This window comes from Hevea brasiliensis, chromosome 5 (assembly GCF_030052815.1).
Source record: "Hevea brasiliensis isolate MT/VB/25A 57/8 chromosome 5, ASM3005281v1, whole genome shotgun sequence".
In the NCBI taxonomy this organism is placed as follows: domain Eukaryota; kingdom Viridiplantae; phylum Streptophyta; class Magnoliopsida; order Malpighiales; family Euphorbiaceae; genus Hevea; species Hevea brasiliensis.
The window spans coordinates 13,340,110-13,366,628 of NC_079497.1; the positions used below are offsets into that span (position 1 = coordinate 13,340,110).

Sequence of the window (26,519 nt, forward strand, 5' to 3'; positions counted from 1 at the left end):
CTAGAAATCTATCCAACTAGGATTTCCATTTTCTACTTTAGAAGTGTAGGATTCACTAAGTTAGTGGGAGGACCAATTTGATTAAAAGACCATAATCATTTTGGTTAATTATATGATATATTTACTAATTAATCTGATTATTTTCTACAGTTAATTTTCTGATAACAATGAGCACAGAACAACCACCACCATCCAATATCCTTATAAGCATACTTGATCGCAATAGGTTGACAAGACCTAATTTATCTAATTGGCTAAGAAATTTGAAACTTGTCCTGAACCTTGAACATATAGGATATGTTCTAGACTCAAATGTTCCTGGTCCCTTACCTCCAGAGGCCATTCAAGAGGAACATGAAACTTTGAACAAGTGGAAGGAGCATGATATGAGAGCTAAGTGTTACATGTTTGCTTCCATGAGTAATAAGTTACAGAAGTAGCATGAGAATATGCAGAGTGAAAGTGAGATCCTCCTTCACCTACAAGAGTTGTATGGTGAGCACAGCAGGAATGCTAGTTATGAGATATCTAGGCAGCTGTTCCGCATGAGGATGTCTGAGGGACAAAATGTTGGGGATCATGTCCACAAGATGATTCGGCTGATTGAGCAGGTGGAACATCTTGACTAACATGGATTTCCAACTGCAGACGGATTTGATCCTTCAGTCCCTTCCTGAGTTTTTTGAGAATTTTGTAACAAATTTCCATATGACTAAATAGGAATGCACCTTGGCTGGTTTACTCAACATGCTGGTTATTGCCTAAAAGAATATGCCGGGCAATAAATGAAAAGAGGTAGCTTTGATTGCATCTTCTTCTGCTGGAAAGTCTAACAAGAAGAAGGGCAATGAGAAAAAGAAACCTCAGATTCCTGGTCCTTCCAAGAAAATAGCTAAACAAAGATGGAAGACTAAAGCTGATGGAGGCAAAGGAAAGTGTTTCCACTGCTAGAAGGATGGGCACTAGAAAAGGAACTGCCTAGAGTATCTTGCTTCTCTGAAGGACAAGAAGAATACACCTTCGGAAGGTACGTCCATATCTTGTTATTTAGATTCTGATGATACTCATAGTTCATCTACAGCTTGGGTTTTAGATACTGGTGCAAGTTCTCACATTTCTTATAATATGCAAGAACTAGCAAATAGTAGCAGCTTGCGTTCTCAAGATGTTAGACTCCGGATTGGTGATGGCTCAACTGTTGAAGCTTTAGCCATAAGATCTAAATCTTTTTACATGTCTGGACATGTTTTGTGTTTAGATAATATTTTATATGTACCTGATGCTTTTAAGAACATCATTTCTATATCTAGTTTGACTAGAAATGGCTATGAATTTCAGTTCACAGATGATGTTTGTAATATTTATTTTGGAAATAAATATGTTGGTTCGGGTTATATGAATGATGGTCTTTATTATTTGGATAATAATAACAAACACAAAATGAATGCAAGTGATCTAAATGAATGCAAGTGATCTAAATGAATGCAATGCCATGGTGAAAATCAACTCAAGTTCAAAATATATTTGGCACTTAAGGTTATGTCATGTTGCAGAAGAAAGGATTGCAAAACTAGAGAAAATAAGGATTATATCCTCATTGAGTTTTGAACCTACTTCAACTTGTAAATCCTGTCTTCAGGGCAAAATGACTAGATCACCCTTTGTAGGACAAGGGCTAAGAGCTGAAAATATTTTAGAGCTAATACATAGTGATGTATGTGGTCCATTTAAAGAAATGGCTAAAGGTGATTTCCATTACTTTATTACCTTTACTGATGATAAATCAAGGTTTGGGTATTTGTATTTGATGAAATACAAACATGAATCCTTTGAAAAGTTTAAAGAATTTAAATCTGCAATCAAACAGGAAAGAGTATTAAAGCTCTTCGATTAGATCATGAAGGTGAATACTTGAGTACTGAATTTGATGAATACTTGAGAGAGCACGGCATTATTTCCTAGCTGACTCCTCCAGGAACACCACAGCTGAATGGTGTATCTGAAAGGAGAAATCATACCCTATTGGATATGGTAAGTAGTATGATGAGCTATACTGATATGCCAATCTCTTTTTGGGGATTTGCATTAGAATCAGCTTTGCATATTCTGAATAGGATTTCATCAAGATCAGTTTCTTCCACACCTTATGAGATATGGCATGGAAGAAAACCAAGTCTTAAGCATGTTAAGATTTAGGGTTGTCCAGCTTATATCAAAAAGCTGAACACTGATAAATTGGAAATCAGATCAGAAAAGGATCGATTTGTTGGATATCTAAAAGATAGTTTTGGATATTATTTTTATTTGCCTACATCACAAAAGGTTGTGATAAGTAGAGATGCCACATTTCTTGAACAACAGTTTGTTCAAGAATGAGGCAAAGGAAAGCAAATAGAGTTAAAATTGGAGAATTCTGACCAACCAACAGATCAGATGGGATCTGTTGAATATAGATCCATCTAGTCAACCTACACCTATTGATGAAATATCTACAGATGTTCCTTGTAGAACAACCAGGGTATCTCACCCACCAGTGAGATATGGTTTCCTTCATGAAAAAGAACAAGAGTTGTCTACTCATGAAGAAGTAGATCATAGAGATGATCCACTTACTTATGAAGAAGCTATATCAGATATAGACTCTTCAAAATGGATTGATGCTATGAAATCTAAAATTGATTCCATGTATAAGAATCAAGTTTGGGATCTTGTTGACCCGCCTGAAGGTATTGTACCTATAGGGAACAAATGGGTTTTCAAGAAATGGAAAGGTAGAGACCTATAAGGCAAGGCTAGTAGTCAAAGGGTTTCGCCAAAGGCAAGGAATCAACTATGAGGAGACTTTCTCGCCTGTTGCCATGCTTAAATCAATTATGATTCTATTAGCAATAGCTGCATACTATGATTATGAGATTTGGCAGATGGATGTCAAAACAGCTTTTCTAAATGGATACATTGAAGAAAACATTTTCATGGAACAACCTAGGGGTTTAGAATCCCAAGATGGTTCCAAAGTATGCAAGTTAAAGCGATCCATTTATGGGTTGAAGCAAGCTTCGAGGAGTTGGAACATCCATTTTGATAAAGCCATTAAGTCATTTGGTTTTATCAAAAATGAGGATGAGCCATGTGTATATAAGAAGGTTAGTGATAGTGCTGTCACTTTCCTTATCTTATATGTGGATGATATTTTGTTGATGGGTAATGACACAGGTATGTTGACAACTGTAAAGGTATGGTTGTCAAATACATTCTCCATGAAAGACTTAGGCGAGGTAACCTATATTCTTGGGATTCGCATCTATAGAGATAGAGCAAAAAGAATAATTGGTTTATCCCAAAGTCTATACTTGGAAAAGGTGTTAAAGAGGTTTAACATGCTTGATTCCAAGAGAGGATTGTTACTAGTGAGACATGGTATCCACCTTTCTAAAGAGATGTCTCCAAAGACACCTGAAGAAAAAGATAAAATGGCCAGGATTCCATATGCTTCGACTATTGAAAGTTTGATGTGTGCAATATTGTGTACTAGGCTGGATATCGCATATGCTATTAGTTTGACTAGCAGGTATCAATTCAATCTAGGTTTGGAACACTGGATAGCTGTCAAGAATATCCTTAAGTACTTAAGAAGAACTAAGGATTTATTCTTAATATATGGAGGTGGAGACTTGCAATTGGATGGTTATACCGATTCTGATTTTCAATCAGATATCGATGATAGAAAGTCTACCTCTGGATATGTGTTCATTTGTAATGGAGGTGCAGTCAGTTGGAAGAGTTCCAAAGCAGTATGACCGTAGATTCCACTCATCGAGGTGAGTATATTCTTTGCATCGGATCTTTGCAAAGGAAGTCGCTTTGGATAAAGAAGTTCATGACAGAACTTACAGTAGTTCCTTCCATTGAGTCAGCAGTTCCACTTCACTGTGACAATAATGGAGCAGTCATACAGGCTAAGGAACCCCGGTCTCACCAGAAATCCAAACACATAGAAAGGCGCTACTACATTATCAAAGAAATAGTTGGGCGAGGCGATGTAGCCATGCTGAAAAGAGCATTAGCTGAAAATCCAATTGATCCATTCACTAAGCCTATGTCACAAACTCAGCTAGACTGACATCTTGAAAAGATGGGTTTAAGATATTGTAATGAATGGCTCTAGTGCTAGTGAGAGATTGTTAGTAGTATACCCTAGAGCATATCATTTAGTATGTATCTTGTACATGTTTTTATTAATAAAAGGCATTTTCACTTTTCCGTTTACATAATATATTTATGTGTAATGGAAAAAGTCCATCGATATTTTGTTAGAAATTCTATTCTTAAGTTGTTAAGAATATGAGTGACAGTATTTCTAGCACAAAGTATCATAAATAGGTTCACAATCGAGGATACTTCACAATAAAGACATGACTTATCCAGAAAGATTATAATCATGTTTGTTCCCAAGTTATTTATATGAGATGTAAATAGGATGGAATGATGAGTCTCATGCCATATAACAAATATGATAGGCACTTATACATGATAAGTAGGCCGAATCAGTAACATTTATGACAAGCATATGGAGTTTACTCTTGTTAATGCATTGTCATAAATCATATCAGTGCATATAATCTTTAGACTTGAGAGAGCACAGTTATCTTGTATATAGGTGGTTTGAGTTTGATACTGCTTTCATACTTGTACTGTGTATGGGTATATGGGCATGTGTTGGCTCCTACTAGTTATATATGGAGGTAGGTGTTGATCAAGATGGAATCTGTTCCTCTAAGTAAATAGGGATAAAATCCTATGTTCATTTAATTGTTCTTGATGTTTCAAGTTCCTAGCCAGGACAGATAGATTTAATCAGAAAAGAATTTCTGATGAGAAAATCTTTTTAATCAAGAACTGGAATTAAAAGAGAATATAATATTCATAGCAAATGGGGTTTGACATAAACCATGACTCCAGCTCGAATTGAGATTTTGTAACAGAGAGATTCTAGTGCATGGTAACATATGATTATAGGTTCATTTAAGGTAAACTTTATTACTGATTGGGTGGCCATAGCATGCTATGTTAGGTGTTAACCATGGTCTATGAGGTGCATAAAATGATTTAGAGAAATCATTTATGGTAAGAAAGAGTTTTGATGATATTAAGAGTTGATATCATGTCTCATTACAAATTAGTGATGAGCCTAGTAAATCATACACATATACAAGTAATCACCAAATTAAATATGATTTAAATAATTAATTAAAGAGTTTAATTGATTAATTACATAGGTTTGGTTTGCAATTAGATTGCAAAGTCCCTAGCATGGCTTGAAACCAAATCTAAGTTATTAGATGTATAGTATAAGTTAAGTTTATATTTAAAATGTTTAAATATAAATTTAATTAATGAGAAATTAATTAATAAAGATTAATTAATTAATTTATATTTGATATAAATTGATTAGAAGAAGAAAAATAATTATTTTGGGTTGAGAACTCAAAATTAAGACAAAGGGGTATTTTGGTCATTTCAAAGGGTGACATGTGGCACCATGAGATGGTGACACATGGCACTACATATAAGCTTGCAAAATGTCTTTTAATCATGTAAGATTATCAAAGTCAAGATTAAATATAGGTTTGACACTTAGCACAATGTGATTGGTTCAATTAAACTTATAACCAATCAGAGGGTGACATGTGGCAAGGGTTTTAAGTAGTGACCTAACTATATCAGTGTAAGGATGAAAGAACAAAAATACAAGCTGTCATTCATCTCTTTGTGCCGCCACCCTTGGTTGCCATCCTTTCTCTTCTTTTTCATCTCTCATCAATTCAAAGAGATTAGACAACAATCTCTTGAATTAAAAATACTAGAAATCATTTCTAGTGTCCTGTTTACATTTGTAATCTCTGAAAAGGCAAAACTTGATTTTCTAATTGATTATGAAAGCTTTAGAAGCTGTTCAAGGGCTGCCATTGGTGATCTTGGTGTGGACAAGCTAGAGGGACAACACCTGGCGTCCTAAGGCGCATCCCAAAGGTACCAAATACACTGCAGTACATCAAAAATGTTAGTGCACTTGTTCTTGATTTAATCTAGGGTTCTAATGAATTAATCTATTAATTCTAAAATCTTAAATGATAAATGTAGATCCAAAAATATATTAAAAGAGTTTTAATATGTTGTTTATCATTGAAATCAAATAGATAAAAATGAATCTTGCATGATGCATGTGACCCTAGATGAAAAATTTTGAATTTCAATGATCTAAACTTGTGTTTTTCATGCTTCCGCTCATTCATATTCTCCATTCTCTTTCAATTCTAAAATTAGGGTTCTTCAAGCTTTATTTGTTAACTCTTTTTGCTCCCTTGCTTATGCCTTTCAAAATTGGTTTGATCTAGGGTTTTGGTTTGATTTTCCTCCTTCAAAATTGAGATATGGCTGTTAGAAGAATAAAAGATGAAGAGGAAAAGGTTGAAATGGGTTGCCAGCTGGATGGGAGAAGATAAAGTAGAATTTTTGATCTCCTCTTTTAACCATTGGTCCTTCATCCCTTTACCCATTGGTCCATAAGGTGTTTTCTATTATTTTTAAAATTTTTCCAAAACTTTATAATCTATTCAAGGAAGTTCTCCACCCTTTTATTTGTCCCTTAACTTATTGATTAATTCACTTTAGTTCTCTAACTCTTAGTGGCTAACTTTCTAAGTGTGAAAGGAAGCAAGTGCATACCCACTTAGTTTTCCACTTATGCGAATACTTTTATTTCTTTTCATTTCTTTGACTTATTAATTCATAATTATACCTTAATTAAGTCTTAATTAAGAGTTTTACAAGGTCCTAAATGAATTGAAGTGGCAAACAGACCCAAATACCGATCTTTAGCCACTTCCTAAGGGAGTTACTCATTGTCGAGACTTATGCACATTTAACTGATTTCTAATCCATTTCTTTTATTTTTCTTCAACCTTACTTGATCTTTATTGAATTAAATTATGACTCCTTACTTTAATTGAAGGGTGATTCCAGACATTTTAGCCGTCCGAATAGACGTTAATCACCAGAACAATAGAATGTACGGAACTACTGAAAGTGAGGGTGTTACAAGAGAACTATGTTTACTAGCTAGGACATGAAAGACTTTGAAGAAGATTATGGTATAAAGCTACTCACTTTAACTCTTTATTACGCTTAAGCCAATGAACAGGCAAAAACATCCAACAAAACTTTGATAAGTATCCTAGAAAAAATTATTGACAAAAATCCAAAGGAGTGGCATCGAATACTGTCAGAGACCTTGTAGGCATAAAAAATTATTGACAAGAACCCAAGGGAGTGGAATCAGATACTGTCAGAGACCCTGTGGGCATATAGAACCTCTAAGAGAGATGCAACAAAGCTGAGCCCTTTTGCCCTAACCTATGGGCATGATATTGTCCTTCAGATGGAGATAGTGATTCCCTCACTTCAGGTGATAAAACAAAACGACTTGAATACAGGAGAATATAAAGAGTCAATTGCTATGGAGTTAAAAGAATTAGATGAAGTTTACATGTAGGCCTTGAATCATATGGCTATACAAAAGAAGAAAGTCTCAAGGGTTTACAATAAAAAGATCTGAAGACAGAACTTTCAAGAAGGTAACTTGGTCTGGAAAACTATACTACCAGTAAGTGCCAAGGATAAAAAAAATTTGGCAAATAGTCTCCAACTTAGGAAGGACCCTTCTAAGTGCATTGAATACTTAGAAGAAATGTGTATTAATTGGCTAGCCTTTAAGGAAAGCCACATAAAAAAGTAATTAATGGCAAGTACTTGAAGAAGTACTTTCCCACTATATGGAAAATGCAAGAATAGCCAGAGGAGGAAAGCTAAAGTCGAACCTACAACCCCACCTAGCTAAATCCATACCTTCCTTGAAGATTCCTACAAGTACCAGTACAGATAAAGCCAACATATGGCTATATTTTCAATATATTCACACATGTAAAGTTAAAACAACTATGTAAAAGTAGGCTTATCAACCACTGATGTAAATAAAAGAGCCAATCCATGGCTAAATGTTCATCAAAAGCTGTTAAGCAATTATCATGAAATATACCGTACTACATCCCATAAATGTATAAATCTCAAATTAAATCTAAATCAATGACAGGAGAGTTGCTCAAATAGATGACTAGCGGCTGCAACTAAAGAAAAGAAGTTGAAATAGCTACGATGGCTCTAAATCTAAAGCTCCATCTGAGGAAGTGTTGCCTTTAGAAGCTTGCCCTCAGCATCTATCTTCTTAATGCTCTGGGTGTAGTCAACCCACATCTCCTCAACCTGTTCCAACAGTGAGGCCCTCCTGACCTTTACCTGGGCAATCTCAGCCTCTAGCTCAAGCAATCGTTGATCTAATGCCATGATCTCCTCTTTTTTCTCTTGAGCCAAGCTCACTTACTAGTCTTCTGATACATAAACTCTTGAATCTCATTGGTCAAAGATTCAGTCATCTTCATCTTATCTAAATGCTTAGGGTACAAATTAGACAGCTAGGCTTGGAAGTCACTAAACTGTTCAAATGGCTCAGAAGTTGCTAAAGTAAAAAGCAGAAGATAATATCATGCCTTGTTGATTCTCAAAAAGGTCACCAATCTCTAAGGTAAGTAGAAGCCTCAGTCACACCTTGGCCACACTAACAACAGATACCAAGGGTCTGAAAAGGTTCAGGGAAGATACCAAGGGAGAACTAGTAAAGTCAATGTTAACATCGGTGAAGAATAAAAGGTTCAGGGAAGATAGGGGATCACCTACAGTCTAAAAACTAATCAATGGAGATGCAGGAGTAGCTGGTGCAATGAGAACATCAGGCTCATTAGCCGGTGTTATGGTGGTAGTGGTAGGGCCAACAGAAGTCTTTACGACCTAAGGATATGGTATCTGCATGCAAAAGGGAAGTTAGTACAGTGAGACAGAATAGTAATGCACAAAGGGTGAAGGCATAAAATCTCAGGAAGAGAAGTAAACTACATATCATTTAAAGAATCAACCTGCTCGTTCTTTATTACCTCGATGTTATCTCTCTGATCAAGGGCAGGTGCAGTAGTCCTTCCACCATCACTAGAAATGGTGTTCTGAGAAGAAGAGATATTTATGGTGGAAATGCCCTCAGAGAAATCAGTGTGATTAGAGTTTGAGGTAGTAAAAATCACAACAGGACTTAGGGCAAAGGTCTTAGGACCTTTAGTCCTTAGAGTCGTACGACTTGAGCGCTTGGGAATAAGAGATATAGAAGGATCTTTCTTCGGTTTGGTAATAGAGGGTAAGGTGTTTTAAACCTGAGGCCTGAACTTTGGTCTGGTAAATTGGGTCAGTGGGCAAGGTAAGTACAACCTTTGTTGCATCTAGAATCTAAATTTCTTCTCCCTGTGATGGTCGCCTTTTGAAGTGTTTTACCATGATCAGAACCTACACGTTTGGACCAATTGCAGTAGGACTTTCCTCTACGTCTTAAAACTCGGTGGTTTCTTTACTTCTGGTTTTTAAAGGCATGATGTTGCCTGCAAAAGGATGCTATCGAATGGTGAAATGAGACCTAAGTTCCACCAGGCGTACTAAAAATTGTTTGCTAATTTTTGGCAAAGAATAATGGTGTAGATTGTTATTTTGATACTATGTGAGAATGTGTCCCATCGAGTGTGCCAAAAATGATTTGCTTAGGAAACAACTTAGCTGGATAACAGCTTAGGAAATGCTAGTGTGCAGATACTGAGTATATCAACTGTGCACTTTTATGACTTGTAATGAGACGATTGTGGGTTCGAGTCCCACCAAGCGTGCCAAAAATTGTTTGCTTGGGAAACAACTTAGCTGGCTAATAGCTTGGGAAACAACTTGGCTGGCTAATAGCTTAGGAAATGTGGGCATGCCAAATACTTATTGTATTGACTATACACTTTTATGACTTCGCTCAAACGGTTGTAGAAACCTGACTGGACTGAATGCAGCTTCATCAACATCTCACTTCAAATTGAATAATTAAAGTAACAGGAAATTGTATTTGATTGCTAGAAATTTAAGTACGAGGGTTGAAAAATAAATGCAATGCTTGAAAAATTAAAAGACAGATAAAATAAAGATAGATAGACTACTAGAGTTTGTTGTTATTGATTGATCGGGGGCCTTGAACGTTGCACAGAAGAATACATTTATAGCAACACCTGACCAACCCTGTGAAGGTTCCAAAACCAACACCACTACTCGTTCACAGGTTCAAGTAGTTATGCAATTGCTATTCATGATTTCGCCAAATGCTGGTAACCTCCCTTACAACTGGTAACCTCCATCACGACCGAGTAACTTCTTCTGCCAGTTGGATAACTTCCTCTAATAAATATCTAATAACCACCAAAACAATTAACAACACTTATTTTAGGCCTCATAATTAAATAATACTATAAAATTAAATTAATTTCATAAAAAATTAATTTAATTAATCACGGGCCTAAAAATAATTAATGAATTGATTAAATTATTTTTGGTGCAAACAATGTCTTCAGTCATGACACCAACTCAAGCTTCTAGAGCTAGTAGACTAGCTTATGGTGTAAGACATTTGGGGCAATTTTGTTTTAGGAAGTATTTGCTACAAGAATAACAAAATAATTTTTATATTTTTTAACTTTTAACCCCTTATTAATATGTTTGGATATTTAAAGAGACCAAATTAACTTTTTACCTTATTAATAGATATACCTTATTAATAGATATATCTTTTTGAGGAGTTAAATTGTTAATATTAGGAAACTAAATTAATAATTATCCTATTTAAATGTTAAAACTTATAAAGGCAATACTTAATTATGATTTTTTAAGCTTTTACCAAGCACATCCTTAATGGTAAAATCAAAGATGATAAAGCCCTTACAGATTTGATTTGAAAATAGTGAAATGTATTCTACTCAGCATTGTAAACTATTTTATAATAGAATTTTCATTCTCTTCGGTACGTTTTGTGTAGGAGACTGAATTGAACCCTATTCTTCCTTCTCTTAATAATTCCCATTCTCGTCATTTGACTATCGTTGACTCGTGGCTGCTATGGCTTGCTCCTACATCGCCTAGGCTGCTGGCCTAACCAAATTTTTATAGAAAAATTATCATCTAATTACCATTATTTATAAGTCAGTTTATTTAAAAAAATACTTAATCATTCAAATTTAATTTTATTAATTAAATAATTAATATATTAAAAAAATTACACATTTTTTTGGATATTGCCAAGTGAAAAGATGATATTATTCTTGTGATTAAATTAAAATTATTAATTTGCTGCTCCTTTTCTCTTCTTCCCTATTTTTGTCTCCCCATTTATCTCTCCATCCTCTTTCTTTCCCATTTCTTTTTCTGTTCATCTCTTCTATTTCTGTCTATCCATTTCTCTCTCTCTCTCTTATATTTGTCTTTCTTCCCTGCCCCTCTCTCCACTTTTCTATCTCCCTCTTTCTCTCCCACTAACAAATTCAATTTGTGATATTCTCTTCCAAAATCTAAAATCAAAATCAACAAGGAATCCAATCCAAAACTTAACAAGCCCAGATAATAAAGAAATCAACAAGGACTTCCAAAATCAATAACCCAATCAAGAAATTAAAATCTATAACAAATTCATCAAATAAATGCAAAATCAATAATAAAACAAAAAATCCATCAAATAAATGCAAAAATCAAATCAGCTCCCTTCTGAGCTCCTCCATTGCCATATTTAATCTCCTACACTCATACATCAAAATCCCTGGCTTCCCACTTTTCTGGTTTATCTTTCCTGCTATCCTCTACAGCAATCTTGATGTGTAAACAATCATCAAGGCCTATTCATGGTCTCCAGCTTTTTTTTTTTTCTTTTTTAACTTATAAATTTTAATTTTTAAAGTTAAAATGTGCTTTTTTTGAAATTAAAATTTATAAGCTAAGATAAACACAGTATGACTAATAATTATATTAATAACATTATCATTAATAATATTAAAAGAAATAATCAGAATTAGAAAAATTATACAAAAAATCTCCAGCATTTTTTTATGACATACAAAAATTGATTTTTATGTTTTAAAATCATCAAATTTAATTATTGTGGTTTGTTAACGACTTTAATATTTGATTAGAAATTTACCAAAAATTATTATTTTTAAATTTTAAATTAAATTTTACCTTAATTTTAAAATTTTAAAAATTTAATTATACTCTATTCTTTAAGTAATTTTTGATATTATCCTTTTATTAATGGGAAATTACCAAAAAAAAATTATATTTTCAAAACTTTTTCAATTATAATCTATATGTTAAAAATTATCAATTAAATCTTATACTTTTTAATATTACACAATTTACCTTACCATTAACTGTGTCGTTAATTCACTAACGGATATGCCACGTCAAATGCTAATCAAATTAATTCAAATTAAATTATTAATTAACAGTCAATTTTAAAAGTAATTTGAAATTTTATATAAATTAAAATGAATTATGAGTAATTTTTGAAAAAATTACAAAAAAAATTATGCACTTTAATTTCTTGCAATTATACCTTATATTTTAAAATTATTAATAAAATCTTATAGTTTCAAACGTTGCACAATTCTACTTTATTATTATTATTGTGAAGTAACATCACATGGTGTTCCGTTAGTGAAATGATAGCTCAGTCAGTAGGATAAGATTGCACAATATTTTAAAATATGTAATTTAATTGATAATTTTTAACGTATTGGGTAAAATTAAAAAAATTTTAAAAATATGTATTTTTTTTATAATTTTCCTTTAATGTTTTTGATGTATAATTTGATTATTTTTATTAATATTGAAATAATAGAGATTAAGCACTCATTAAAAAAAAATTGAAGAGTTTTCTATTATTAAGAAAAGAATAAATAGAACCGACGGCGGCAATTAAAATATGCCTTGGAGAAAAAAATTTTAGCAGGCAGGCCATTAGGCGTTAGGGACAGTCGCCAACTAGAAAATAGCTCAAACGTCGTCGCCGCTTGTGCTACAAGATTCTATTCTGATTCTTTTACCTTTGCTCCTTGTTCGTTAGAAGGGTTCGTTTAACCAGATCAAAACACTTGAGAAGAAGTGCATATTCACCCTCTGACCAAAACCAAAGCAAGTGAGTTCTCATCCCTTTTATTTCAATTTTCTTTTTCTCTTGACTCCGTTCTTCCTCTGCTTCGTATGCCTTGATCGAAACTGGTTTCTGCCACTTTTTATATGTTCCTTCCCTGTTTCATTTTAATCCCATTATCATGTTTTGCTTGAAATTTTATTTTCTATGATCATAAACTTGGGACGTTTGGAGAAACAAGTGATGCCTTCTTCCATCTAAGTTCTTGCTATGCACATAAGCTGCTTGAAGAAATGGCCGACCTGAATTTGGTTATGCCTTGGCCTAGGAGCTAGGACTCGGACATAAAGGGAAGAAGAAACCTAATAATTCTTTGGTTTCCCTTTTGCCTGTATGGTAATCTTTATTTGTTAGTCAGTTCACTTCGAAAACGCTTCAGAAAAAAAAAAAAAAAAGTTGTCTACTTCGAAGAAGGTGCGTATGGCTTCTTGCGTTGTGTTACTCCATGGATAAGGTGCCAAATTTAAATAAGAATGGAAATTTTAGAGGTTAATTTTGTGGCCAACTCCAAGCCCAATTTAATTTCTGTAACATTTTTCTTTGGTTATATGATCTATACATCTTGCTTTTCATGTGTTCTCGTTTACATTGGCATCATTGTTGTTGGTATGAAATGAAGATATGCTACTTCATCTTGAACCATAAGATTCTTTTGATTCTGGAGTTACCCACCAATCCTGCTATATTTTGTCTATTATTTGCAGGAGTAGTGAATTTTAAAACATGGGAAAAGCATCGAGGGATAAGAGGGTAAGTCATGCTTATATTAAAAGTTTATTGCTTCTTCTTCGAAGTTTGCTATATTTGGCTAGATATGATAATGAGATAATTGGTTTCCAGGATATCTACTATCGAAAAGCTAAAGAAGAAGGTTGGCGTGCTCGAAGTGCCTTTAAGCTTCTTCAGATAGATGAGGAATTCAACATATTTGAAGGTTCTCTGACTCTCTCTCTCTCTCTCTCTCTCTCTCTCTCTCTCTCTCCAAGTTGATTCGTTTGTCTATCCCTGGGTCACAATGCATAAAATATATTAATTTGGGTAGTGAATTTGTTCACCTTATTTGAAGGTTCTCTGATTCTCTCTCTCTCTCTCTCTCTCTCTCTCTCTCTCTCTCTCTCTCTCTCCAAGTTGATTCGTTTTATCTATCCCTGGGTCACAATGCATAAAATATATTAATTTGGGTAGTGAATTTGTTCACCTTGTTGTTTGATCGTGATTTGATTTTTAGGGGTTAAGCGTGTGGTAGATTTGTGCGCTGCACCCGGTAGCTGGAGTCAGGTATACTTGATTTGAATAATGTTCTTTGACTGAATTATTTAAGACATGGTTATTTAAAACAATATCTTCCTGCCCGTGGTATTTTAGTTATAAATTATGAAATTAGTCAACTTAGCAGTTTAACATTGCCCTTCTCACCTTCACTATCAGTTGCTGCCATCAAAAATACATTTTCATTTTCAAAAGTTTAGTCTTACTACTTGAAATTGAAAATGTCCTTCACTTTGGCATATTGGTTGCACCAAATCTTTATTGATATGCTATCATAGTGGACATTATATTTTACCTTATGGTGGTGCTGTTTGGGGTGACCGGTGAGCGATGCACAAAGCAAGCTTGACTAGTTTTCAATGCTTCCATTTTGCAGGTTTTGAGCCGTAAATTATATATGCCGGCAAAGCTTTCACAAGATTCAAGGTTAATTTTCAATATGTTAATTTTTAAATAGTTTATATAAAAGTTTGTATGCAAAGCTTAGGATTAAACCTTCACCTGAAATTAAGTGCCTTGACATTGCCTTGCCTGTTGAAAATTTAAAACAGGTTGAGGACGCGCATGTTATGAGAATTATTATAGTTGAATCTGGTTTCTTGATTTACATTGAAGTTGTAGCTTGTCTTAGTTTTCTAATTTCCACTTTCTCCAGTGTGAGTTAGATTGATCACAAGCCTTGCAACTATCACATGCATGACAGAGGCTTGCAATAGATGATCTCTATTATAAAACTGTAAATTGATTTGCAATGGGCTGCTATCTATTTTACATTTTCGTACAGTCATACCTGCCTTTTTAGTTTATTGGCATTTGTCGAATATGTATAGGAGGTGCAAGCAAACTAGTATGCTCAATAAACAGCTTCTGAATGAGCTTGTTAAACACTTTCTTTGGCGGTACAGTTTAATTAACAAATTAGCAAAAAGAAAAGAATAATATAAACTTTTTTTTGAATAAATGAAATGAATAAACAATAACATGTGTGGTTGGCTTGATCTTGTTTTAGGCTTGTTGATGTTTGTTTAGCTACTTATTTAAAGCTTAATAAGAGTTGATAGTTAATTAACTTTAAGCTATAAAATGGCGTTTTAGTAGTAAATTTATTTGGTATTAAGTTATAATCTGTTGTTAGATCTTCTTATAAAAGTTGAATGACTAAAATAAATCACTAGAGATTAAGATATTTGCTTTGAAATATAGGTACCAGGCAAGTAAAGAAGGGGAAAAAATGGTGAGGAAGATGTGGTATTTCTCCCACATTGATTGTAATAAAGATTTTTACATAAAGAGGAAGCACATACTCTTTTCATTCGAAAATCTTTGGTCATTTAATCCTCGTGGGAAAATCTACATGTAGTGCGTTGAATTATTTTGATGTAAGAAATTGTAATTTTTTTTTAAACAAAGGCTAAAAAATCTTTTCTTAGGTTGAGGTTTAGTTATTGCATTGAACTTAATTTTGAGCTTGGTAACTTATATTCAAACTAATATTGAATGGTTAAATTTTAGCTTGAGGTTGAGGTTGATTAAGATAAGTGCTACCAAGCCTAAATACCATTACTTCAGCTCAGCTCGTGGCTCAAATTGTTTACACCCTTATACACATTTGAAAAAAAAAATCATTGTATTGCGATAAATATTGAAAAAATAATAATAATAATAGAACTTTCATTGCCAAAGAAAGGGAAAGAATACGTGAAATTTATTCTTCATTCTTGTTGATATGGTAACTTTCTACCTGGTGATTTGCAGGGATGATGATCTTCCTCTTATTGTGGCTATTGACTTGCAACCCATGGCTCCAATTGAAGGTGTTATTCAAGTACAGGGTGACATCACCAATGCCCGGACAGCTGAAGTGGTGAGGAACTGAGGAGCGTTATTTGCCTCAACTTTCAGATGCATTTTCCAATTAACCTTTATGTTCATTGTTTCTCTAATATTTTATGGCCTATTTGAGTTGTCACAGTTGGATTGGAATGTAACTGATAATTTATAAGCATACATCTTTTCTTTCTGTCTCCACTTCCCACAAGGGAGGTCATGATTTTATAATATTGTCTTGAAGTTTTTAATGAAACATTGGGTAATATCATGGAATTCTTAAGTCTGATTATTATTGAAGGTGGGCAAAAACCATGTGAAAGTGAAAGTCTAAAATTGGTGTGTGTACTTCCAAAATCTCATTTCTTGGATAAGCAGCATGTTTGAACTAAATTCTTGTGACTCTAGGAATGCTAAAAGGAAGTTACTGGGAATATGAACTCCAACTGGAGTAGAATGGTAGAATTCAATGGCCACATAATCAATCTTCAAGCTGCCATCAAAAAAGTTGTATTTGTTGAATTTTCCACTATTGTTTATCATTTTGGTTCTTTTGGGATGCACATACTTGTATCTTAATATTGCAAATCTAATCAATGTTACGTAAATGTTGTTGCATGATGGATGGTTCTTTATTATTCATCTTTGTCTCTTCTACAGGTCATTAGACATTTTGATGGCTGCAAAGCTGACCTGGTTGTATGTGATGGTGCACCTGATGGTAAAACAACATTTATAGTCCTTACTTCATATTAAATGGTTGATCACCTTATTGTTTGGATCAACACATCAAATTAATATTTTATGCGTTCTAAAGATTGCTTTATTCTCTTCTGATTTGTAGTCACTGGTCTTCATGATATGGATGAGTTTGTTCAGTCTCAACTCATACTAGCGGTAAGAGTTCAGATTCCTTATTCTAAGGGAGTCTCCTGCATTCCTAAGGATGGTACCTTCCTTTCATGAAGGAATATGAATGCATATGACAGATGAAAATTCCTGCACCACATTATTTGTTCTATGTAATTGGTAGTTTTCATTTGAAGTCAAAAAAACCAAAACAAAAAAAATGCTGAACTTTAGTGCCTTTTTTAAAAATAATCTGTACTTTTAATTTTTTTTGCAATTCACTATTAAAACTTACAAAATTGCCATAATTAAGCAATCCGGTCAAGTTCTGATGAAATTGGCTTACTGGAACTGACAGGGAAAATTGAAAAATAAATAAATAAATTGATGGACTAAAAAATGACAGTGATTCTCTCTCCCTCTCTATTCTCTGTCTCAGAACTCTAAATATCTTTGTTGTTCTCTCCATCCCCAACCTACCCAATATCCATCCACCTACCCACCCACGGCCATGACGCCGTGCCCGGGCCCCCCCCTCCACCAAACAAAACATAAAAAAAAACCTACCCATCATCATCCTCCTCGTCTCCAATCCAAGATTGTGGCTGGCAAGTCCAAGGAGCTCACTTTTAATTTCAGTACCTTCTTTGAAACAAGACCCTCCATCAAGGTCGCTTACTGTCCCAATGATGCCTGGAACCATTTCTTTCTTATCATCAAAACTGGAATGAGACCCTTTTGTTTGCACATGGCCAGCTTCATGCTCATGAGTGCATTCAATTTGCTTGGGAGGGGAAATCCTAGTTTTAAGCTCCATTTCAATTTCCAAGCCCAGGTTTGTGGATTTTCCCATTAAGAAATCACAGTCATCTTCGGTCTTTGTCTATTTGAAAAGAGCAAGAATATGATTGGGTCTTTGCCCAATTGCAATAACGATGGATCAATTGAGGTGGTGGAAGGGGTGCTGAATAGAATTTCAAAGAAGAGAATTTCTATTTTTCTGCCACCTACTACTAGGGCATTTGCTGGGGCTTTCTTTGGTGTGGACTGTGGAAGTGACAGCAAGTACCAAGCTTCCTTTGAGAAGCCGTGCTGTAATGAATTTTAGATGGGGAGTTAGGAAAGGTATCAGTGGTGATTCAATGGCTGGGATTAATCTGAGAGAGAGAGAAAGAGAGAGAAAGAGAGAGAGAGAGAGAGAGAGAGAGAGAGAGAGAAGAGAGCTTTTGCTTTTTTTCTAACTTTCATCATTAGCTCATGTTAGCCAATTTTACTAGAACTTGACCGAATTGCTTAATGGTGGTATTTTGTAAGTTTGTAGGGTGAATTGAAAAAATTATAATCGTAGATTATTTTTAAAAAGACCTATTAGCAAAATAAATCTAAACCTTTACGTTGGTTGCTTATTATATCCGAAACTTTTAATTTTAGATAATTTAATCATAACTTTCAAAATTTTAAAAATTTTATCCAATTAGTAAAATCTCAAATTGGGGATTTTGATTTTTGCCACATGGGAGGCTATATGATTTGACAAATCACAATTTCTAATTTTCTTTATTTGATTTATCTCTCTCTCTCTCTCTCTCTCTCCATGGTTTTTCCTACTATCATTTATGTATTACATGGTTGTTTAAATATTTGGATGATAACGTATTATGCATTGATTAATTTGTGTTCATTGACTATTTTTTAAGTTCTATCAATTTTCTCACTACAATATGATGCATCGTTTTTGTGAAAAGTTTGGTCTCATCTAGAATCTCTCACACTTTTTAGTTTGTTGTTAGATTCCTTGGTTTCATCTTCAGTTTCTTGGTCATCTGTGTTTAACTATTTTCCCTTGATGAAATCAAACCATATCATTTTTTCATCAAATACCATTCTAAAGTTATTTTAACATTTGTAATGAGATTAAAATGTGATCTGTTTTAACTTTATGTAGGGAAAAAATTTCAATATATTAACTTTTTTCCTTTATCACTTGTTCAATGCACTTTGATTGATAAACAGTTTCATTCAACTTTTAGGATGGTTGATTGGATGCATTATATTCTACACCATCTATACTTAGGTAACAAAATTTAGTGTGTGTGTGTGTGTGTGTGTGTGTGTGTGTGTGTGTGTGAGAGAGAGAGAGAGAGAGAGAGAGAGAGAGAGAGGGAGATGAATCAAATAAAAAAAATTAAAAAATGTGACTTGTCAAGCCACATGGCATCCTATGTGGCAAAAGTCAAAATCTTCAATTTGGGATTTTGTTAATTGGATAAAATTCCTTCAATTTCAAAAGTTTTGATTAAATTGTCTAAAATTAAAAGATTTTGATAAAATGAGCAACCAACGTAAAGGCTTGTATTTATTTTGCCAATAGGCCTTTTGAAAAGGTGCTAAAGTTCAGCACTTTTTTGGTATTTTGACTTGTTTTAATGCCAAAATATTGGACATTGACAATAATGAGTCAATAATGAGGTTTATGGTATTCACTTTTGTAGGTCTTTTCATCATCATCATCATCATCATTATTATTATTATTATTATTATTATTATTATTATTATTATTATTATTATTATTATAGTCACCTTTTGAATATCTATGTTATTCAACACTTCCGCTACAAATCTCAACTTTTCATTGACAATAAAATCCAAAAATTTTTAAGTTAAATGCAAAATCTTTTTGTAGAAAATGTTAAATCCCTTTCTGAAAATTGAAATCCTTTTATGAAAAATGGATGAGTTGATTATTTTGCTGAATCGAGTGAATTGGGAAAAATCGATACAAAATCAATCAACTTGCTTGATTCTTTTCTTATTTGGGTTTTTAAGGCCCATACAAACCTAATATGTTTAAAAATAAAAATTTAACTTCAATCTTACCATGAAAAGAACCCTTAAACCCTCCCTGAAGTAATTTGAATAGAGGGGGATAAAAAGAAGAAAAACCTGTCCTCATACTTAAACAGTAAACACAACCAAACTCTTGATGTCGTGCATGAATCTGCATTTTCTGTACCTATTCCAATAGTCCCACAAGATAATGGTGTCTTGTGACACATTCAAAAGGCATTTTTTTCCCCCTTTCCTTCTGACATTCTTTTTCCTATTCCTGCTTCTCTTTCTTTTTTTCTTTTGTTCTCTGTTAAGTGTGATCTAGATATCAATTGTTGTCGCATTGTGACATTGCCCATCTCAGATAGGCCATCTTTTGTGGTTTTTTGTCATAGTTTCTTGACATTTTGTGTTTAGGTCCTATTGTTAACATAGTATAGCCTTAGGTCACAAAGACAGAGGCTTAGGTTGATAAGCATAGAGATCATATGAAGAAGAGAATAGGTTTTCCACTTGTTTTTTTTTTTTTTTTTGGCATCTGTCTATGTGATATGGAACATCAAATGAATATGGATATACCATTTTAATATTCATTTATGTTTTAGTCTTTTAGAAGAATTGATCATGGAGGGACTTAGGCCCACATTTCTTGCTTTAGACAATCCTATATCCAATTGGCGAGATGACCGTTACATATCTATTAAATATGCCATATGTTACATTGTGTTTATATATATATATATATATATATATATATATATATTGATTATTCTTATTGATTTTGAGGATTTGTATTGAATTTGATGATTCAATTCTTGGCTCACAACAAGAGGATTATGATTCTTGATTTGAATCTTTATTTGATGACTATGCTTTGTTTGTATTCATCTTCAAGGATGTTTGAGAATCTTGTTCAGTTGTTTATGACACATTATATTGTTTTTAGGGTTTGACTATTGTCACACATGTACTTAGAGAAGGTGGAAAATTTATTGCGAAGATATTTCGTGGAAAAGATACAAGTCTTCTTTATATATATATATATATATATATATTGATTATTCTTATTGATTTTGAGGATTTGTATTGAATTTGATGATTCAATTCTTGGCTCACAACAAGAGGATTATGATTCTTGATTTGAATCTTTATTTGATGACTATGCTTTGTTTGTATTCATCTTCAAGGATGTTTGAGAATCTTGTTCAGTTGTTTATGACACATTATATTGTTTTTAGGGTTTGACTATTGTCACACATGTACTTAGAGAAGGTGGAAAATTTATTGCGAAGATATTTCGTGGAAAAGATACAAGTCTTCTTTACTGCCAGGTGCGCAATATGCTCATTAGAACTAGGATTTAATTTACAAGATTGAGTTACTTGTTTGTTGCTGCAATCATTCCTGACATTCTGGGGCATAGTTTGTTTTCCGGTTATCCCTTGTCCCTTTTTGTAAATTTTACACGACTAGTGAGGCTCAACCAATAAGCAAAATTCGTTTGAACTAATGAAAACAAAAACAAGTATAATAGAATTATTGACTTCAAGCCGTGGGGCACTTTTTTGTCGTGTGAAAATGGCATTGAAAGCCTCTTAATAATTGGTCTATATGTGCCAGTTGTCAAAGTATTATAGTTGCTTGATTTTGAACTATTGATTGAAAGAATTATATTCTTTTTTTTTTTTTGGGTTGAATTGATTGCAAGAATTATCAATTGACTAGTTTTGGCACATGATTAGAAATGTTAGTTGATCTTCCCGGCTACCTCCCTCCCTATTTTTTTTTTCAGTTGATTTCTTGATGCAAATCATATGACTGAAGGCCATGATCAAATGAAATGTTCTTGTTTTTAGCTCAAATGGACTGTTTATGTTGTTTGTTTCTCTTCTGCAGCTCAAATTATTTTTCCCTGTTGTTACTTTTGCAAAACCAAAAAGTAGCCGCAATTCCAGCATTGGTATGGGCAACCTTTTTCTTTTTGTTTTTCTTATTCTTTTTCTTAGCAAATCACCTACTTAGTTATTTGTAGCCTTGAATTAAACTGGTTTTAGTTGACAGAATTGAAGCATTTATCTAGGGAGTATATGGCTAAACCCAGTAAAAAGTTATTATGAAATGCAATTCAACATTATTTGCCAATAAACTAGAAAAATTTCTGGTTTCCATGGTTGTTTTTTTTTTAATTCATATGCATGCTTTTGTGAGAGTGATCTTTCTAGGGAGCAAAAAGGGGTCAAGATAGAAGCAAAATGTAGTAAGCATGATTTTATGGGCATTAGAATAGGAACATCACCCAATTGGAACAATACCATTACCACCTGTCCTACCCACAAAGGGATGTAGGTGGATCAACCAGGGCAATGAGACCGGTGATGTTGAGAATAAAACCAGTAGATGATCCTACGTGCAATGTACAAGACAGCATGAAATGCTTATAGCTGATATTATATCATTCTTAATGCAGAGGCATTTGCAGTTTGTGAGAATTATTCCCCTCCTGAGGGATTTAATCCAAAAGACTTGCATCACCTCCTGGAAAAGGTTGGAAGCCCCTCAGGCGTGGACGATCTAGGTAATCTAACAGTGTCAATATATTATTATTATTATTATTATTATTGTGGCATATTTATATGTGTACTTTCATATGCATTGTTAAACAGACATGCTTAGAATATTATTTTATGTTTGAATAATGATATTTTTTTGGGGGAAAACATCAGCAGAGACATCATTTTATCTCTTTCCCATCAATGGTTAATGTCACAAAAATTTTCCCTTTTGCAATTCACAATGAATCACATTCAGCAAAGGTCATTTCCTTATTTCGTTTTTTTGTCCCTTCTATGGGACAACTTATGCACAACGAGCAAAGTTTAGGGCTATTTATGATTGGGCATTGTAACCTGTTCTACTACTTACTTACAGTCAATAGTGGAATATAGTCCAAGAGTGATTGAGAAGTCATCCATGCAATGCAAAGAGTGTTAGAAACGTTGAATTGACTTTGCATGAACAGTGCAGATTGCAGTGCAGATTGCTCCTACCCTGCAATTTGTCATATTATACCCTGTTGTTTTACGTTTTAATTTGAGGGATTGCCAATTGGCCATCCATTTGTCTGGAACTTAAGAAGTACCTTTTTCATTATTTGGAAGCCCCTCAGGGATGATCTAGGTAATCTAAAAATATCATTATTTAAATATATTATTATTATTATTATTATTATTGTGGCATATGCATTTATATGTGTACTTTCATATGGATTGTTAAACAGAAGTGCTTAGAATATCATTTTATGTTTGAATAATGATATATTTTTTGGGAAAACACCAATAGAGACATCCAATTAATGGTTAATGTCACAAAATTTTTCCCTTTGCAATTCACAATGAGTCACATTCAGCAAAGAATATCTAAGGTCTTTTTCTTATTTAGTATTTTTGTCCCCTCTATGGGACAACTCACGCACAAGGAGCAAAGTTTAGCGCTTATTTATGATTGGGCAATATAACTTTTTCTAGCACTCACTTGCAGTCAATTGTAATCGCTGGGAGTAGTGGAATATATGCAGAGACATTGAGAAATCATCCATACAATGCAAAGAGTGTTAGAATGTTAGATTGACTTTGCATGAACAGTGCAGGTTGTCTCTACCCTGCAATTAGTCTTATTATAGCCTGATGTTTTACGTTTTAATTTGAGGGATTGCCAATCTGCCTTCCATTTGTCTGTAACTTAAAAAGTACCCATTTCATTATTTGGAAGGATAAAAATCACTTCTTTATCTTCTGCAACAATGAAATTGTAGTATCTGTTGGATTTAAAGGAAGAAAAACTAAGAAAAAAATAAGAGAGATTTCTGTTGAAACTAAGACTGATTTCTTACTTTTCTTTCTTATATACTTTTTGCATTATATGGCTATTTATTGAGCCAAAATATCATATGCTTTCTACCTAATCAACTAAGAGAGGGATGGAGCACCTTACTTAGAAAATTAGTTTTACAAGTTTGGACATTTCACATCTACTTTTGCAGCTAGATTTCAGCATTTGAATTCAAACAAAATACATAATCTACATCCTTGAAACTTGTAGAAAATTTGGGGTTTGAAGCAGTAGTATCATATGCTTCAACACTCCTCCTTGATACTTTTGCTGAAGACTTCAAATGAAGTTATCTTGGAGCAACATCTCTCCAATTTTCTTCCTTGATTGGTTGTCTTTGAAGCACATCTCTCAAGTTCTTTGTACGTGGAGCACTTCTCTCCGACATTCTTCATTCACTTTTGGTGCACATCTCACCATTACTTTGATTTTCATTTTCTGGTGCACTACTCACCATTTTTTTGTTTTTCTGGTGCATTTCTCACCAGTGAATTTTCTTGTTCCTCAGAACAGAAATTCTTCTTCTTCTTTTTCTTGTGCTACATTTGATGTGTTCTTTTCCTTGAATCTATAAGCTTTTTGCACATGCCTAAACCTTTTACATTTGAAGCACTGTGGCTTTCTCTTGTACCAGAAATCTTTTCCTTCATGGCTAGTTTTCTTACAAATGCCACATGGAGGATACTTTCTTGGCTGGAACTTGCTTCCTTCAGAAGAAAAATCTTTGAAGTTGTTCCTTGCTGGAAATGCACCTTCAGCAGATTTTCCAGATTCGAGATTGAATCTTTTGCTCTTGAGCTTGCAAAGATCCAATGAGTTCATTTATAGATAGCTTGCTAAGATCTTTTGATTCCTCAATTGCTGCAATTCTTGGCTCAAATTTGTTTGGTGTACTTACTAATGCTTTATCGACAATCAATTGGTCTGAAAAAATCTCTCCATAAATTTTCATTTCATTAACAACTTTAACAAACTTTGAAACATAATCTTTAATAGTCTCTTCTTCATTCATCATTAATGATTGAAATTCCCTTCTCAAATTTAACAACTTACCAGCTCTTACCTTTTCTAAACCTTGAAACTCCTCCTGAAGAGCATTCCAGGCTGATTTTGCTGTTGTTGCCCCCATAATTCTTAGAAATATTGAATCATCTGCTGCTGAATGGAGAAATGAGAGCGCTTTGAAATTCTTTGTTGAATCTTCCTTTTATTTCTTCATCTCAGCAATGGTAGGATTGTCTTGAAGTGATGGTTCATAACCCTTCTCAACTGTCTCCCACAGATCATGTGCCATGAGAAAAGCTTTCATTTTGACAGACCAAAAATTGTAGTTCTCCCTTTTGAACACTGGTGGTGGTGGAAGTGAAGCATTTTCAGCCAGGTTTCTTCAACAAAAGAAAAACTTTGATTTGGTCCCTTAAGATCAATAAAGCTCTGATGTCATTTGTTGGATATGAAGGAAGAAAAACTAAGAAAAAAAAAATAACAGAATTTCTGTTGAAACTAAAACTGATTTCTTGCTTTTCTTTCTTACTTTCTGCATTACATGGCTATTTGTAGAGTCAAAATATCACACGGTTTTTACCTGATTAACTAAGAGAGGAATGGAGCACCTTACTTAGAAAATTAGTCTTACAAGTTTGGACATTTCGCATCTACTTTTGCGGCTAGAGTTCAGGATTTGAATTCAAACAAAATACATAATTTACATCCTTGGAACTTGTAGAAAATTTGGAGTTTGAAGCAATTCCTTCCCATTTTTAGCTGAACAGCATCATTCTTTTTATGTTCTATTTGGCCTCTCTACTTTGATCAATTGAGTCAAAGCATTGCACAGCTGTAGTTAAATTACTGGGTCTTCTATGGCCTGTTCTAAATATATCTTGTTTCTGATTACTTGGTTGTTAATAATCTTCTGGAAATTGTATTTGGGGTGTTACAGATTGCAGCAGTGGGTGGTTGGAAGGCCCGAATAAGGTTTATATTCCATTTCTAGCTTGTGGGGACCTCAGTGGGTATGATTCTGACCGATCATATCCACTGCCGAAAGGTTCTCAGGGCACTTATCAGAGCTTGGACCCGGTACAGCCCCCAATTGCTCCTCCTTACAAGAGAGCTCTTGAAATGAAGAAAGCTTCTAATCATGGCATCAAAGAGCTTGAAAAGCTCTCCTTGGATTCTTGATCTTCCCTCTGAATTTTTTGTTTTTCAATTTATCTTTTTCCCTTACACAGAATCTCAACGAATTTTGAAGGGTTAATTTTGTTGTAGTTGGATATTACTGGCAGACATACAATGATTACCATGTCCTAATTAATTATGATTTCTCATGATGATCAATTCAATGTCTCAAATCATTGGTAGATCTTAATTTACATCTCTCATTCTTCTTTATCTGTGATATGCACACGAGACCACTAATTTGTATCAGTAATGATACCATAGAGAAGGCATGAAGTCCGCATACCTCGGAGCATTGCTAAGTGCCTAGGAATGAAGACATTGGGGAATTTTTGGCCATTCCTACTATTGACTATTGTGGGTGTTCTGCAAGCCTTGCGACTCGTGTGCCTATTGTACATGGGAGTCAGAACAATGAAATAAAATACACTGAGCTTTGCAATTGAGGCCCCGATGGTGACTCCACCCTGATTGTTGGATGGGCTCAACCAGTACGATTGGCCCACCCATGGAATGG

At 33.9% G+C, this 26,519-nt stretch overlaps 1 protein-coding gene across 2 annotated transcripts; it reads left to right on the top strand.

Annotated features, from left to right (window-relative positions):
* Positions 1-12,918: 12,918 nt before the first annotated feature.
* On the top strand, positions 12,919-26,192 carry LOC110649367 (putative tRNA (cytidine(32)/guanosine(34)-2'-O)-methyltransferase). 2 transcript variants are annotated; one of them, XM_021803901.2, is made up of 13 exons: positions 12,919-13,144; positions 13,334-13,573; positions 13,864-13,909; positions 14,000-14,093; positions 14,388-14,437; positions 14,805-14,854; positions 16,184-16,292; positions 16,916-16,976; positions 17,100-17,152; positions 21,172-21,264; positions 21,830-21,893; positions 22,401-22,508; positions 25,764-26,192. In XM_021803901.2, the coding sequence occupies exons 3-13, from the start codon at positions 13,883-13,885 to the stop codon at positions 26,003-26,005; spliced, it is 951 nt and encodes a 316-aa protein (XP_021659593.2). In that variant the 5' UTR covers positions 12,919-13,144; positions 13,334-13,573; positions 13,864-13,882; the 3' UTR covers positions 26,006-26,192. The 2 variants fall into 2 exon arrangements, with proteins under 2 accessions (XP_021659593.2, XP_021659592.2); XM_021803900.2 differs by lacking the exon at positions 13,334-13,573 and having other exon boundaries at positions 12,920-13,144.
* The last annotated feature ends 327 nt before the right edge of the window (positions 26,193-26,519 follow it).